Source organism: Petaurus breviceps, unplaced genomic scaffold (assembly GCF_028583685.1).
Source record: "Petaurus breviceps papuanus isolate PSGF00001 unplaced genomic scaffold, PetGlider_PUasm1.0 91023, whole genome shotgun sequence".
NCBI lineage: Eukaryota > Metazoa > Chordata > Mammalia > Diprotodontia > Petauridae > Petaurus > Petaurus breviceps.
In genome coordinates this window covers 8,952,228-8,969,381 of record NW_027187398.1, presented here as the reverse complement: position 1 = coordinate 8,969,381, position 17,154 = coordinate 8,952,228, and the positions used below count along the sequence as shown (strand labels likewise).

General features: G+C 41.3%; 1 protein-coding gene across 3 annotated transcripts; it reads left to right on the top strand.

The window, feature by feature from the left end:
- Positions 1-1,021: 1,021 nt before the first annotated feature.
- RIT1 (Ras like without CAAX 1) lies at positions 1,022-14,806 on the top strand. 3 transcript variants are annotated; one of them, XR_011166422.1, is made up of 6 exons: positions 1,363-1,507; positions 1,741-1,797; positions 5,454-5,527; positions 5,762-5,953; positions 7,175-14,146; positions 14,291-14,806. XR_011166422.1 is itself a non-coding variant. In XM_069077951.1 (5 exons), the coding sequence occupies exons 2-5, from the start codon at positions 1,743-1,745 to the stop codon at positions 7,403-7,405; spliced, it is 552 nt and encodes a 183-aa protein (XP_068934052.1). In that variant the 5' UTR covers positions 1,022-1,109; positions 1,741-1,742; the 3' UTR covers positions 7,406-14,806. The 3 variants fall into 3 exon arrangements, 2 of the variants coding, with proteins under 2 accessions (XP_068934052.1, XP_068934053.1); XM_069077951.1 differs by lacking the exon at positions 1,363-1,507 and adding an exon at positions 1,022-1,109 and having other exon boundaries at positions 7,175-14,806; XM_069077952.1 differs by having other exon boundaries at positions 1,364-1,507; positions 7,175-14,806.
- Positions 14,807-17,154: the final 2,348 nt, after the last annotated feature.

The following is a 17,154-nucleotide window of genomic DNA, read 5'->3' as shown; positions in this document are numbered from 1 at the left end:
TGGAGCCCTGTTAATAGAAGGTAAGAAAGTGGACACTTTAAATGCCCTGTATCCTCCTTACCCTTGGTGCTAACTTTTTTATGGAGATAGGTTAAGGATTTCCCACACCACGTGGTACCAGATTATTTGTGCCACAAAGAGCAACTACATGTAGTTTTGATGTTCAAACTGGTGATTTCATCAGCATAGGGAACTTATGCTGCATCTTCTCAGCAACCTGACTCGAGAATTGCCTGTAACAGGAAGAGATTAATTCACTTTTTGTAGGTCACATTCTCTATGTGACAGAAGTCTGACCTAGGCCTTGGTCTTCCTTACTCCAAGGTTGGCTCTTTAGTCCACTGCTACTACTCCACACTGCTGGGTAGCAATCCACAGATTTTCATCTTCCTAGCCCTTGCAGGTCTGGAAGGCAGAAAACGGGAAGTGGAAGGGTGAGGTAATGAGCTTAGAACAGCTGCAACCAAGCGTTAACCAGTTAGTTCTATTCACGTAAATTCTGGGAAGTGAAATAGGAGTTTGCTTTCTCTTGTTTATGGGAAGGTCACCTCATCACAAAAAAACACGTTTTCAGAACAACAGCTGCTGTTTCATCGCATTGCACCGTTCAGTATAGACCTAGTAGGCGCCTACCCACCCCCGCCACTGCCCACTCCTGGATATGGGGTTCAACCCCCTGCAGCTGTTCTGTGGGAGGACTATCAGGTTTTTAAATGCCAACGCCTCTTAGCCATCACTTGTATTTTAGGCAGGTTTGGATTGAGGCGTTATGCATGGCCCCCATCTTGGCTTCATTCCACTTCTGCCGTGGGGGTGCCATCAATCTGAGACGAAGGCAAAAAGATTGAGCTGAGATGTTTCTCCACCTCCAGCTTTGAGGCCGAAACCGAATGCTGCGCTGCCCTTGAGATCCGGGACCGGCCATCGGGTGGGAGCACAGGCTCGAGCCCGACAGCTGAGGCGCGGTCCGCGGCCGGGGGAGGAGAACAGGGGGGGCGGGGCCTAGGCACCGACGCGTCACGGGGCAGCGTGCCCGTCCCCCTCGCGTCCGGACGGTGGCGGCCGCGGGCGCCATTGCCATCTTTCCCCAGCCGTGGGAGGGGTTACAGGTCAGGTTTCCCGGAGCGCCGGGAGGGGTCGGGCCGAGGTCTCCAACCCCGGAGACCGAGAGGACCGCGGGGGAACAGGCTGAGCGGCGGCCACGGGGCCCCAGGCCCCTCCGTCCGATAGCCTGGGGTCTCCGTCCCCGTGCTGCCCCCGGCCCGACGCCGCTGTGGGGGCGTGCACTCCCGGGGAAGGGGCCAGGCCGCGACGCGGGACCCTGCCTCTCCGTCGCGCCCCCGCGGGGGCCAGACGCGTGCCCGGGGCAGGATGGACGCGGGCGCGCGCGCGGGCGGCGGCGGGGGCTCCTCCGGAGGCTCCGCGGCGGCGGCATTGTCGGCGGCAGCGGCGCAGTCCCGCGAGTACAAGCTGGTGATGCTGGGCGCCGGGGGCGTGGGCAAGAGCGGTAGGTGACTCCTCGAGCCCACTCGGCCGGGCAAGCTAACGTTGGGGAGCGCGCTTGACTCCTCCACAAGCCGGTTACATCCCGATCCCCAGGAGCTAGGGCCGGCCTGCCTCAGTTTCCTTATGTGTGAAAATGGGGGTGGGGTGGCGACTTGCCTAGTTGGGCTTTTTTTTCCAGGGTCCCCCCGACTCCGAGCCCCGTGTCCTCATGAACTTTCGCTTCCTTTTTCGTAGCCATGACCATGCAGTTCATCAGCCATCGATTCCCCGAGGACCACGATCCCACTATTGGTGAGTCGGGTTAACCCCCCCCGACCCCTTATAGAGACAGGTCCAGAGGGTGGAGATTCGAACTCCCCCCTTCACCCCGACTCTGCTTCACTAGGGATTCCTTCAGCCCTTCTTTGCTTCTGGATGGACTTACCCTCCTGTGAAGTCCCGAATATTAGAAACAGCGCTCAGTTTGGAGTGCGAGGATCAGCTGTCACCTTCTTCCGCTGCTCCTTGCTCCCTGTGTAACCTTGGGCTAATTAAAATTTTTGTTTTTGTTTTTTTTGCTTTTTAGAGGGCAATTGGGGTTAAGCGACTTGCCCAAGGTCACACGCTCCTGACTCCGGGGCCAGTGCTCTCTTCACTGCGCCACCTAGCTGTCCCAACCTTGGGCTAATTATTTCACCAATATGGCCCCAAGTTTCCCCCTTAGCTGGTTCTGTGTCTAAGTTCTTGTGCAGCATCAGAGTCCATCCTATACGTGTCACTGTCCGCTGATGAAGGATGCACCAGGTTTAGAAAGAAGCTCTTCCACGTAGGACCTTTATGAACCTCCCTAGAGAGCAGGTGTTTTTATTTAGTAACAAACTGATGAGCAGAACCACGGATGTCATTTCTCAGTCCTTGCTCACATCTAAATGTTTGTAAGCCATCCTGTGTTGAGCACCACTTTTCCCCTTTAGCTTTTATGGCTGGATAATATTAAAGTTAAATAATTGAATAATTAAAGTGAAAGGGGGAGGAGAAAAAAAAGCTGAAATGCCACTTGCCCTGAAGCCCTTTCTGGTTTGTCACTTCTCTGAAGGCCTGATTTTAGAGGTGCTATGAACTATGAGTCAGCCTGTTCGAATTTCTACAAAGGGAAGCAGAAAAGCAAGTAGAACCAACCCACTGAACTCTCTCTACCCCAAGACATAGCCTGGGCTCCATGATCCCCTTCCTTTGCTTCCCCTTACCTGAAATTGATAATTTGGAAATGCCTTATCCAGTGCCATTTCCATAGTTTTGACTCTGCTGAAAGCAAGAGACTTGTGAGGGGAGGAAATTTACTATTTGCTTTGCTTGGGCTTTAAAAAAAAAAATTGTCATCCTCAAAAATGACTTTGTGAATTAATGGAAAGCACTAGGATTTGGAGTCAGAGAACCTGGGCCCCAGTCCCAGCTCTTCCACCTGTTTACCTTTTGAATTTCTACCTTTCAACCTGGAATGTAATAATTGCTTAATTAATGATTGTTGATTCATTGGGTAATTTAACCTTTTTAAAACTCATTTTATGTAAAAGTCAAATAATTGTTTGTGGATTCATTCATAGTGTGCTAGACTCAGGATACAGAGACATAAAATGAAACAACTTATGCACAAAGGGGAGAATAGCAGGTACACACAAAAGTAAATACAAAATCTGTGCAAAGCATTGCACATTGGGGGTAAGGAGGAGCAGCCTCCTAAGAGCCGGTGCAGAATTAAGAGCCTTTTTTAAGAGGTGGTACCTGCCCTGGGCCAGGAAGGAACCTAGAGTTTCTAAGAGGCAGAAGTGAGAGATTACAGGCCAGCATAGGGGGCCAGACTGTGCAAAATGGAAAATCAGTTTAACTGGAATGTAGAATGTAGGAATGGGAGTAATATACAGTGAACCTGGAAAAGTGGGGTGTAGCCAAATTGTGAAGGGCTTTAAATGCCAAACCCAGCAGTGTGTGTTTTATACTAGAAGCAATAGGGAGGCTCTGGACCTTTTTAAGCAGAAAAGTGACATTGTCAGACGTGTGTTTTAGGAATATGTATACCTGCCTTACTGGGTTCTTCTGATGAAAGTTCTTTGTAAAACTTAGAGCCCTAGAAAAATATGATTGACTCATTATCATCAAATAGGCTGTAGGCTCCTTGAGAATTTTTATTCATTCTTTGCATTTGTATCCCTAGGACATAGCCCAGTGCCTGACATTTGAAAGCTTGTTGATTGATCAGGGCACAAGATAATGTGACTATTACCTCCAAGTTCCAAAGAATCAGGGTTGATGTAGAAAGCTTACCCAATGGTATAAAAATTTTTCAGGAACCACTGTGGCTGCTGTTATGCTTAGGGTACAACCTCCACAAAGCAGATCTAGCAAATATCTTGAATGCCAGGTCACCCACCTGGAAGAATTTCCATAAGGGCAGGCCTATGGGGCTCCTCATCCCATCTTCTCTGTAAATACAAAAAATTGCTAGTTTAGTCTGAGCCCGTAGGCATGCCATAGTAGACCAGCCTTGTACATGGTCTTTCTAATGAACTGGATCTAGAGAAATAGAAGGCATGGTTTTTTTACATGCTTAACATTGACTATGGAACTGTTCCGGCATTTTAGAAATAAATTTGGTTTTGATCATAAAATCATAGGCTCGTCAGATTTAGAACTAGAATGGAATTTGGATATTATCTCCTTCAGCTCCTTCACTTTACAGAAGAAACTGAGTCATAGAAAGTGAAGTTATTTGCCCATAATCACACAAATTCCAGAGCCAGGATTTGAATGTAGGATTTCTGACTTCAAGTCCAGTTGGTACTCTGAATGTTATATCAGGTTATCCACTCTACCTAGGTGGATGAGTTTTCTAGAAACGTTTGAAAAAAATTGATAATTCTATATATTTATTCCTTACAAAGAAGCCATATTCCTGGGTTATTTTCCTTGTTTCCTTTTTGTTTTTTTAAAGCAATCAGGGTTAAGTAACTTGCTCAAGGTTACACGGCCAGTTATTTCTGGGTGTGGTGCTAAGTATCTGAGCCCAGATTTGATCCCCAGGTCATCCTGACACTGGAGCCGGTGCTCTTACTTGCTGAGCCACCTGGCCGCACCTTCTTGTTTCCTTTTTTAGACAGAGTATAACCTTGAAAGACTTAAGGCCTGGGATTTCCAGGCAGGTAGATATTTTTCATATGTTAACAAAGACACACTTATCTAGTCAGTGAATATTTGTTCCTGAATGTCAGTCACTTTGTCAGTACCAGTCAAAGAAAAAGGATGCTTGAAAGATCCAAGTGGGGCATAAGAAACAGTTTTGACAGTAAGGATTCCCCTCTCCCCCAGCAAACCAAAACATATTGCAATGTTTCTTTTCATTAGATGTCTTTTTTTTTTTTTTTGGCTTTTTGGAGGGCAATTGGAGTTAAGTGACATGCCCAAAGTCACATGGCTAGTAAGTGTGTCAAGTGTCTGAGGCCAGATTTGAACACAGGTCCTCGTGACTCTAGGGCCAGTGCTCTATTTACTTCGCCACCTAGCCACCCCTATTAGACATCTTTAAAAGAGTATTTTAAAATATTGCCATTATTTAGATATTACAGTAATAACAGTAATAGGTAGAAAAATGAAAATTTTCTTAGACTGGATTTAAAAGTATTTGTAAACAAAAGATATCAATAAAAACTTACAAAAAATTTTAAATTGTATACATAATATGTGGTGTACTTAAATGAGACAAATCTCATTTGAGAGAAGTGCATTTAAAACATTTCCATAAGAAAATGAAGATCCCTAGGGAACTCAGCCTGTACCTAGGTCTGCTAAACAGAAAAAGATATAATGATTAAAATAAGATCCCATGCGTCAAATTTTACTCAATCATGCCCTTTCTTGGGGTTTCCCATGGCATATAATACTAGATGAATTTCTGCATGTCTTCTCTTTTGTAGAAGATGCATATAAAATCCGAATTCGTATTGATGATGAACCTGCAAATCTGGATATATTGGATACGGCTGGACAGGTGCGTGATTTTTAAAACCCTAAGTGCCATAAATGAAAGCTTTCTGACTCTAGTGAAGGGATGGGAAAAAGTTTATATAGATGAGATCATTGCCCCAATTTTATCTTTTGCTTTTCATGCACTCTGACTTAGGATAGCAGGTAATCAATATACTTCTTTCTTAATCTGGAACAGCCAGTTACTGTAGCTGCCTCTAGTTCTGACACACCAGAATGGTCATTATTTCTTTTTTAGGCAGAGTTCACGGCCATGAGGGACCAATACATGAGGGCAGGTGAAGGATTTATCATTTGTTACTCCATTACGGATCGTCGAAGTTTCCATGAAGTTCGGGAATTTAAGCAACTGATCTATCGAGTTCGACGGACAGATGACACACCAGTGGTGCTAGTGGGAAACAAGTCTGACCTGAGACAGCTGCGCCAAGTAAGAACCAAGAGGGAAGCCTCTGTTGGTACTGTCTGATGCCTTCTCTCCTTATATCCCTTTGTCTTCTTTTACCTTGAATTGAAATTTTAGTATTTGTGTGGGGGACACTTGAAAAATTTCCCTGCTACCAACATTATATGAAAACATGTTGAATGCAAACTATTATGGGGAACATTTTTTCTTTTAAAGCAATTGGGGTTAAGTAACTTGCTCAAGGTTACATGGCCAGTTATTTCTGGGTGTGGTGCTAAGTATCTGAGCCCGGATTTGATCCCCAGGTCATCCCAGCACTGGGGCCGGTGCTCTTACTCGCTGAGCCACCTGGCTGCCCCATATGGGGAACATTTTTTTTCGTGTGTGAAAGAAACCATAGGTTTATGACATGAGGCAGACAGCATGGACAGTGGGAAGGGCATGGAAGACCTAGATTTGAATCTCACTTCTGCCACTTACTACCTGTATGATCTTAGGGAAGTCTTCCAGCCATTCTACACTTGAGTTATGCCATCTCTGAAATGAGGGGAGTAGACCTCAGAGGTCCCTTCTAGCTTCAAATCTATGATGCTTTGATTCTCTGTTGTAAAAGAGGATCAGATGACAGTGGAGACCACCTTAAATAAGCATGAGTTGGGACCCTGGAGGTCAATCCCTAAAACAGGTGAGTTGCAACAACAGGAACTTAGTTCAGAAGTTTCACTTCCTGATAACACTGGCTCTAGCATGACTTCAGAGTGACAATGGAAGCCTTTGGGTGTAGGAGACACTCATAACTGTTTAAAACAGCTTCCCTAAGAGCAGGAAGAGAAACAAGATGGAGCCCTGAGATCCCTATTAGCTTTTAGATTGTAGTGTAAGATGGGGCTCTCAGTTTAATCACTATCTGCCTAAAGTATATCATCAAGATTATAGAATTTGATACATACATTTGTTTTGTTTTTCAGAAAGTTAGATTTTAGTTGGTTTTAGCAGGAACTAGTGCTTAGCTTATTTCATAACTTCATAATTTTAGAATTGAAGGAAACTTGGAAGTCCCCAATACCAACTCCTATATATTTAAGAAGTCTTTATTGCCTCCTTGACCAATGCTTATCCATCCTCTGCCTGGACACATTTAATAAAGAGGAATATATTACCTCACAAGATAGCAGCCCATCCCATTGTCAGGGAACAACTTTTTTTTTTTTAACAAGGAACTTTCTGTTGTGTTCTTTCTCCAAGGTCACCAAAGAAGAAGGCATAGCTTTGGCTCATGAATTCAGTTGCCCCTTTTTTGAAACTTCAGCTGCGTATCGGTACTACATCGATGATGTGTTCCATGCCCTGGTGAGGGAGATACGTAGGAAGGAAAAGGAGGCAGTGCTGGCCATGGAGAAGAAATCTAAACCCAAAAGCAGTGTGTGGAAAAGACTGAAGTCACCTTTCCGAAAGAAAAAAGATTCAGTAACTTGAAGGGACAGATTAAAGTGTTTGTACCTGTGAACTGCAGTACATAACCAGAGCAGTCCAGTGACCTGCAGAACTTGCTCTTCCTCCTGTTTGGACCATTTTTTTTTAATAAGGCAGAGGTGAAGGGACATACCTGCTGGGGTTTTCCAATGAGGTGGTATTTGGAGTAATGTCTCCTAGTTTTCAGGCTTATGAGCCCAGGGGCAAAGTGCCTCCATTTTTGTTTTAAATTGTCACTTTTGAGTTTAACCCATAAGTACTCTCAACTCAGTTGTTGGTGTTAATATGTTAGCACAAAGTATCTACACCCAGGGTGAGGTGTATCCCTCATGGGAGCTGCACCAAGCTCCTGAGAGAATAATTTTTCTGCTGTGCAATCTGTATTGTCTTTCAACTTTCAGTTTCCTGAAGTTGCCCCAAAGGAGGGACCTTTGTGTTTCCTGTTCATACTCTGCTTTCTAGAAGCAGATCAGAAAGTCAGCCCAGCCAGGAAACCTGTTCAAGTCAGTGCTAAAGATCATTAGATAGCTGGTGAGCTGACTCGTGTTGCCATGTGTGAGATGAAAGACTGGAGATGATCAGGCCATTAAGTGTGTGTTCAGGGGCCTGGCTGGGAATAGATAGGTGAGCAAATCATGAGATCCTCACAGCATACTAATGGGCCTCGTTTTCCTAATATGTGCTAAAATTGCCAAGTCTACGAGACAGGTGAATACAAGCAAATCAAACACAGTTAAGGTTTCTCCTGTGGTTCTAACTTGCTCAGCTTGCACAGCTTTGCATTTCTTTACCTTCACTGAGACTACTACCATAGGAACCATCAGAGGATTGCCAAACCCTTCATTTTATAAATCCTCAGCCTGCTTACCGTCATCTTGGTTAGAATAATTCTTTCAAAAAGAATTTTTCAGAGGAATATAGACCAGTACATTTACCTGCCTTCTTCTGACTCCCTTTTTTCAAATCCCCCATTGCTCTCTAAAAAGACTGATTCACTGCCATGGGGAGGAGCAAGACCTGTGGAAATGATCTTTTGGACTCTTCTTCACACTGTTGAGATCAGGTGAAGTTGTATGTGTGCCTTCTGGATATCCAGAGCCACCAGACTTGGTGCTTTAAAAAAAGTAACTATAACGTTTAGATTTCACCAAGTTGTAGCTGTCATTAAGGGAGCCATATCTTTAAAATTTTAAGTTTCTACAAGTTCAGTTTATCCTTGAATTTCCTCTTGAGAACTATCTTGCCCATGCAGAAATGCCATTGCTGATGTTGAGCTCTCTGTCTTGTCAGTATCATTTTGACAAGAGATCTCGGAATGTATAGAGATGGGATTCAGAAGTACTCAAAGTAATTCATATTTGCAGGAAAAAAAGTTCTGACATTATGTCTTTCTCTGCTTTGACCTTTAAGAGGATGACCTCGTATTTATCTAGCACCTTAAAAAAATTTTAAAATTCCCTGTTCTACCCTTCCTCAGATACAGGAGAGGACAAGGTGGTCAGGTTTGTTTTCCCCTTATGGGTCTGAATAAAAGTACTTGTTTTATCTTGATATTGCTGCTAGATAAACTATGTGCTGCAGTATTCAAGAGAAGCAAGAAGGCATGGCCCAAAGTTAATATTCAGTGAAAAAGGACATTCAGGGTCTTTATGGTTTTGGGGTCAGAGGGTAGATAAAACAGTACAATACAGCAGCATTGCACCTTACTTTAGATGTCTTGAGACTTAAGTTTTGTGAGAGACCTGAGGCATCACATTGATTATGAAGTCATTTATGTCATCCCAGAAACTTAAAAACAATAGCAAAAAATGTTATCTTCTTCCCCTTCAACCCTGCAAAAAGATCTGTAAGATAAAGGGGAATTCTGTGCCATGTAATAGGCTGGCTTTTGTTTTTAAGATTATCCTTCTTTTTTCCTTCAATTTCTGTGGTCAATTGGCAAATATTCATTAAGCTCCTACTATGTGCAAGGCACTGTGCCAGGTGCTGCGAGGGCTACAAAGCCAAATAAGGCACAGTCCCACCTTTCCTCCAAAAGATTACTGTCCAGTGTTCAAATTTACAATCCAAGAATTAGCCAGGTTAACTAATCCTTTCTTTATTTTAACTTTCAGGCCTTTTTAGCCTACCACTTTTAAAAGTTCAGAAGCAGAACAAGTAGTCCGAATGTCTAAATTGCTGCACCCAGTAGGGTTTGCTTTCAGGAAATGGGAAGGGGGCACGTTTCAGTTTTGAAACAGCTAGTTAAGTCAACAGCAAGTCCTTGTCTGTGATGATCAGGAAAAGAAAGATAATGCTTTTCACTTATTCACATATATGAAGACATTAATTGTACTTGACAAAATACAGAACTTTTTAAAAAACAGCCTTAGTGTTGACTTTTTTTGATCTACTTGCAAGTGAAAGGGCTCTATATTTTAAAAGAATTTAAAACTGATATATTAGGGAAGCCAGATTTTGGCGTGATACACGGGAAATTTGCCAAAAATTAGAACACGTAATGGACAGTCTTGGGACATCATTGCAGGTCTTTAGACAGAGGCTAGAGGACCACATGTCTATATTTCTGTTTTATAGGGGATTCCTGTTCTTCAAAGATTTGGACCTAGTAGATGACCTCTGAGGTACCTTCCAGCTCTTATGTTACTTGATTTTGTGACTTTTTTTTTTACACAAAACCTTCATTTGGTCATATACCTTCTCTTTGCTCTCTCCTGCATTGTTTTGAAGGGACACCAGAAAACTAGAAGAGGTCCCTATCTTCAGGGAGCCTTTGCCCTCCATAGATAGATTGGCCAAATATGTGGAAAAAAAAATATTTGAAATCTTTTAGAGAGTGTAAACTTAATAGAATAAAAGACAGTGGGATGTGGTGGTTAGAGGACCAGTCTTGGAGTCCTGCCTCTGACACAAACTAGCTCTGTGACTGGGGATAATTTGCTTATTAACTTCTCAGTGAACCAGGCCATATAATCTTCATATTATGAATTGCAAATAAGTTATTAGTGTGAATCTATGGAGGGAGTTTTCCACACAGGAAGTTCCCCATACTCATAAAATCACATGACCAAACAAAAATGTTTATGTGATGTGTGTGTGTGAGTGAGTGAGTGTGTAAGAGAGAGAGAGAGATACCAGGTTTTAGAAGAGTTATGGAGGATAGTGAACAATACTCCTCATCTTCATTAAGGACAGCCCTAGAACAAATGGGTATACATGTGAACATGGGGTTGAGATTCCTCACTAAGCTAGTGGTTTCCAAACCACTTTTTCAGTTTTTTTTTCATATTATTTAGTGTCTCCTGCACACTTCATAAAACATTTTCTCAGTTCATAAGCAATGAACTTTTAAATTTTATAACGACATGTCCTAAACCTGAATACTAAAACTAACACTGGTAAGCAGTTTATACTTTTCATGTTTATAGCAAATGACTTTAATGTAGGCTTTTAAAAAAAATTATTAAGCACCTTACTTATTTGTATACCTTATGTGCAAATTTTTTTCATGGAAAGTTTTTTGATGTGATATCAATAGTATTACTACTCAGTTCTTTAACCACTTTCCAAGACTGATTTTTTTTTTTTATAACAACCACAGTGGAAAATTTCTGTTTCACATGAAGATGTGAATGGTAGTAAAATTTGTATTGCTTTGTATATATACTCCGTGCTAATTTATGTATATGTTGAACATACAAAGTAATGTAAATAAATACATTATTTACCAGTAGAGGAAACATGCACTTTTCAGGTTTATATGCTTCTTTGTACTATCACTCTTGTTTGGATGAATAATAACAAATTTCTCATGTGTCCATGGCAAGTTGGATTTCTTATCCATTTTTATTTAGGAATGTGTAGACCTTTAAGAAAAATGAGAATTTCTTTTACAGGTTTACCAAGTGATTAATAAATGGGCTATCTTATTTCATTTGTTGGTCAGGTATTTTTAAAATCAGAAACAATTTTTGCCTCTAACTTTCATAATTACTGTCGTGTCTTTCTGTGTCAAAGTATAAACTGAGGCCCTTGTATTAATATATTTATAGTACTCGGTTTTTTAAAAGCACCCAGCAAATACACAAGTTACAGGAGGAAATATTTATAAAATAATTCTGTTTCATCCTTATTGCCAAGAAAAATGGTGGCATCCTGGATCATCACCAGTAGTCTTGACCTTTATCTGGCCACTGGACTTCAGTGACTCTGGAGGCTGACTACTTTGCACACCTCTGCCTCACTTAAATCCAATTCATTTGAAAGTCAAGGAATCACTCTGTGGTGTCATTAAGAACAAAGGACAAACAACAAGAAAAATGACACTTATTTTTGACTCAAATACACTTTGAAGGATGGTGGCAAAAGAAAAGCATATTTTGCAACAATATAAAAGTGCTCTGATCCACTGCCGCCATATTGTCACACAGTTGTACAAGGAGCCTTCCTTTAATGGACTTGTGTTTTGTATAGTTGATTGCTTTTGCAGTAATTTTTTTTTTGGCTTGTTTGGAAGGCAATTGGGGTTAAGTGACTTGCCCAAAGTCACAAGACTAGTACGTGTGTTAAGTGTTTAAGGCCGAATTTAAAGTCAGGTCCTCCTGACTTCAGGGCCAGTGCTCTATTTACTGCACCACCTAGCCACCCCCGCTTTTGCAGTAATTTTAAAAAATTTGTGCCTTCTTATGCATTTCTCAGTCAAAGTGATTATCCTTCATACAGACAAGGTAACCAAATTCCACAGGGGACCACATTTTAAACTAGTGTTTGTTGGCCTCCATTTTGTTATAATGTCAATTGTGTTTTGTTAGTGTGGGAGTATCAGGCAGTTCTCCAAAAGCTTATGATTTTCATTTTCAAAAATCCATCAATTGAATTTATTTGAAAATTGAAAATTTATTTTTAAATCTTGGCATTGCCACCAATAAGTTTACAAAGCAACACCATACACACACATAAATCGTCAAATGAGCATATGATTGCTGCATCTGTTGCCTCACCCGCTTGCAATGTAAAAATTGGAATATATTTGTTTTGATTAGACAAATAGGCAATTCTCTCACTGTATTATTTGCATTCAAAACTGCTTTGCATTCAATTCACCCAGTATTGCTTCAACCATTTCAATAGATTGCAGGTAGCACAGATGTTTCTCCTGTTAAATCAGACTTTTTAAACCTTGTAATATGGCAGGCAACCTGATATGATACTAAAGAATCTTTCAGATGTCACTGGTTTTGAACAGTTTTTTGCTCTCTAACACCTAATTTCCCCTGGAAAAATGTTCTCTATCTTGCCAATATAATTTACATGGAAATTCAAAGTGTTTTAATTTATTAAGTTTCCAGCAACTGAAATATTTATAAAATTTATACAGAGCAAACTATTAGTCTTTTCTCTCCATCAATAATAATACTTGTGAATCCCAATGATATTATAATGGATTGGATTTGTGAACTTGGGCTTTTTAATGTGTATTCATGTACTCCTACTACTTTATTGTTTTTGTACTAATTTTAGCCTCTCCAGTAGATTTTCATTTCAAACCACTTTTGCATTTATTTACCACGAAGGGATTTTATTTTAAAAATCAGAGACAATAAAAAGTTTTAAGACAAATTTAAATGTTTGATAATTTCAACCATCTATAGCCATTTTCAACTTATTTCAAATTTTTTTTTAAGTTGCAGGTTTTTTTTTTCTTTAGAAACCAGATTATTATACCATACTTACCAACACACTAGATAGTCAGTCTTAAGAGGGAGGCAACATGAGGCGACTGGGAAGACATCCCTGTGAGTTTAAAGAGTGGGAAATTTCAAAGAGTAATTTGACATTAAGATGGACTTCAACTCAACAATGAGAAAATGTCTTTCACTTTTGCAATATCATCCTAAATTTGCCAGCTATCTTACTATGTCTTCAGACCAGCTCTTCTCAGATTTCATCTGCTGAGTGGCTAGCCCTTGGACTTTGGTACCAGAAAACTTACAAGGAAGAAATTCACAAACTGGACTAGGAAATCTTAATTCTTTTGACTAGAGAGATGGCTTCCTTCTCCCCTGGGTTGAGTCGAGTAAGAGCTTCCATGGAACATGTTTGTATCTTCCCATCCTCCCCCATGACACAACACTCCCAGAGGAAAATCCCTCAGGAACTAGACATTGTCTCTCAGGTGGTGGCTTTAGGAGATGGTCTGAGAAAGTAGTTACAACACTAATATAGATGACAGTTTTCTTCCTTTGTTCTGAAAAACAAAGACCAACGCCTCAGTCGCTAATCCCCCTTTGCTGGGTGTTGCATTTTTTTTGCTCTGTTGTTTTACCTGCTAAGCCTGTTTGCATTTCACCTCGGAGAAGGAAGGTCTGTGACTACTTTTAGCTCTCATCTGAGAGAGGGAAAACCATTCCTCCACTTGAGACTACTGAAGCTGGTGCTGGATTCACCTTTGCTGCCTTTTTGAGGCTATGTTGGAAGGGCCTAGGATCGGGGTTGTTCAGTAATTTCAGTTGGGTCAGACCCTCATGACCCCGTTTTGGTGTTTTCTTGGCAGAGATCCTGGAATGGTTTGTCATTTCTTTCTCCAGCTCATTTTACAGAAGTGGAAACTGATGCAAACAGGGTTATGTGCCTTGCTCAGGATCACAGCTAGTAAGTGTCTGAGGCCAGATTTGAACTCATGAAGAGGAGTCTTCCAAGCCCAGCACACTATCCCTGGTGCCACCTAGCCACCCCAGAGATGAGGTAAATTTTCAGTTTTTTTAAGAAAGTGTGCCCAGCTCTTTTTGTGGTGGCAAAGTATTGGAAATCAAGGGGATGCCCATCAATTGGGGAATGGCTGAACAAGTTGTGGTATATGAATGTAATGGAATATTTCTGTGCTATAAGAAATGAGGAGCAGACAGACTTCATAATAACCTGGAGAGACATATATAAACTGATGCTGATGAAGAAGAGCAGAACCAGGAGAAATCTGTACGCAATCACAGACACGACACATGTGTGACGACTAACTTCAATAGACTGGGCTCCTCTCAGCAATGTAAGGTTATAAGACAACTCCAGAAGACTCATGATCGGAAGAGATACCCACACCCAGAGAAACAGATGTGGAGTCTGAATGCAGATTGAAACAAACTTCTTGCTCTCTTTTTCTTGTTTGTTTTGTTTCCTCTTTCCCACTGTTCATTCCATCAGTTATAATCCTTCTTCACAACCTGACTAATGATTAATGTGAAGATATTTGTAGATCCTATAATCGAGTGCATGTGGCCATGATGGGGGGTGGGGGGAAGACAGGGAGAAAATCTGAAATTCATGAGACTGTGGAACTGAATGTTGTAAACTAAAAGTAAATATAAAAACCAATTTAATTTAACAAAAAAATAAAGTATGCCCAGACAATGTGAGTCCCTGTGTCTCTACATAAGCTTCTAGACTTGTATTTCCCATAACCCCTTGTTGGTAACCAGACCTAATAGAAAATCTGGCCCCAGCCACGTATGTTATAGTTAGAGAAAGTTGCTTATTTATTCACCTACTAAAGACTTATGTGAATGTTAATAATGGTTTACATAACTCTTCCCCCTCAGTGCCCTGTCCACAGAATGGTCCAATGGATAGAATGCTGAACTCAGATTTAGGAATACCTGGGTTCAGTTCCCCTCATGACTGTGTGATTCTGCTCAAGTCATTTATTTAGCTTATCAGTGCCATAGACTATAAGTGAAGAACAGATATCCATTAGCATTGATCTAGGGAATTATCCTCATTGGGAATTTACTATATCAGTGCAAACACAGGTTGAATCCAAAATAAGTGTGTGTAATATATATATATATATATATATATATATATATATATAATATATGTATGCAGTTATACTTAAATATACATACATATATATTTATATGGATAAATACACATATTTCTTGTTGTTCAGTTGTGTCCAACTCTTCCTGACCCCATGGACTGTAGCACACAATGCAGTCCATAGGGTTTTCTTGGCAAAGATACTAGAGTGCTTTGCCATTTCCTCCTCCAGTGGATTAAGGTAAACAGAAGTTAAGTGACTTGCCCAAGGTAACACAGCTAATAAGTATCTGAGGTCAAATTTGAACTCAGGTCTTACTGACTACAGGCCCAGCACTCTATCCACTGAGCCATCTAGCTGCCTCATAAACAAACAAACAAATAAATATACACATGCATATGCACACATACAAACACACACATATATTGGTATTGCATATCTATGTTCATCTTTATATATATAATATATATATATAAATAAATATAGGTGGTGATGGGGAACCATGCAAGGGTTTGGAGTAGTGGAGTGACATCAAGCCTGTGATTTAGGAGTATTAATCCTAAAGCAGTTACTTTAGGTTGGGGTTGGGGCAGCTAGGAGGTGCAGTGGATAGAATGCCAGGCATGGAATCAGGAAGAGGAATCAGGAACTCAGAATCAGTTCATGCAAGTCTTTCCAGGTTTTTAAATCATCTTGAGTTCAAATCTAGCCTCAGACTCTTACTAGCTGTGTGACCCTGGGCAAGTCACTTATTGCCTCAAAAAAAGAAATATATATACATACACACACATACATATAAACATCAGTGATGATCACTGTTATCATTACTACTATGTAGGATTCAAAAACTTCCCATCAAAAGTTAAGCCTGCATTGACCTTGAGACCCAGTCCTTAGAGTGGCTGAGCTCTGGCTGGAACAAATCTGTGGCTTTATTTAGTGATCCTAGATGATGGATTTGGGTGCAATTTCTTCTTTCCTCAGCAGCACACATGGCTTCACCATTAAGTCACCCAGCTTTCTGAACAAAAGCTCCAGGGGTGGGGACCAGGCTTACTTCCTGCCCTTCCCCAGAGCTGGTCATTGCTGTAGTTTCCAATATGCCTTGAGCCAAAGCAGAGTCATCCAAGCTCCAGAATCACCCTTGTAATATCTTCCCCACACAAGAACTTTTGGGAATGTGTGTGTTTTGGTTTGGTTTGGTTTGGTTTGGTTTTTTTGAGGGGAGAAGAGTGGTCTCAAGGGTACTGGATACACATATGCAAGGGAGCCCCACATTTGTGTTGAAATCAAGCCCAGGCTGACAAAAGCCTCCCTTTTGTTCCATGTAGAGCTTTGCACATTAGTCCCATTCACTGGTCATCCAGAGTGGACATGGCACTGAGCCCAAGACAGTGCCTTGCACTCAGTGTAGTGTTTTGTTGAATTGAATTAGATAGAATTGAACTGTTGTCCATTTCTCTTAGGGGTTGGCTCTTTGGGCCCTGATAGTCTAGGGTCTCTTACCCTTCCTATGGGTGTTGACTCTCTGTCTGCTGGAAGTAATCTGGGTCAGTACTAGCAGATGAATCAGGGGGGATAGAGGAGAGATTAACAAATGACCACCTCTAGGGCATCAGTAATCTCATTTGTGCTTGAAAATAAATGTTTGAGGAGAATTAGCTGGTATGTATTGGTGCAAATCACAGGTAAATTCCCTGTCCCACACCTGCAGGTGGCCCTTAGGAAAATTTAATTTAGGCAATCCAAGGTAGGGGAAAGAACATTGGCTTTGGTGTTAGAGGATCAGAGTTTAAATATCCGACTCACCCTTTACTCCCAGTATGACCTTTGACAAGTCAAGCAACCCCCCACCCCCAAACCCAGTTTCTTCATCAGCAAAGTAGGGATAATAATACCAGTATAATACCTATCTCCCAGGGCAGCTGTAAGATTCCAA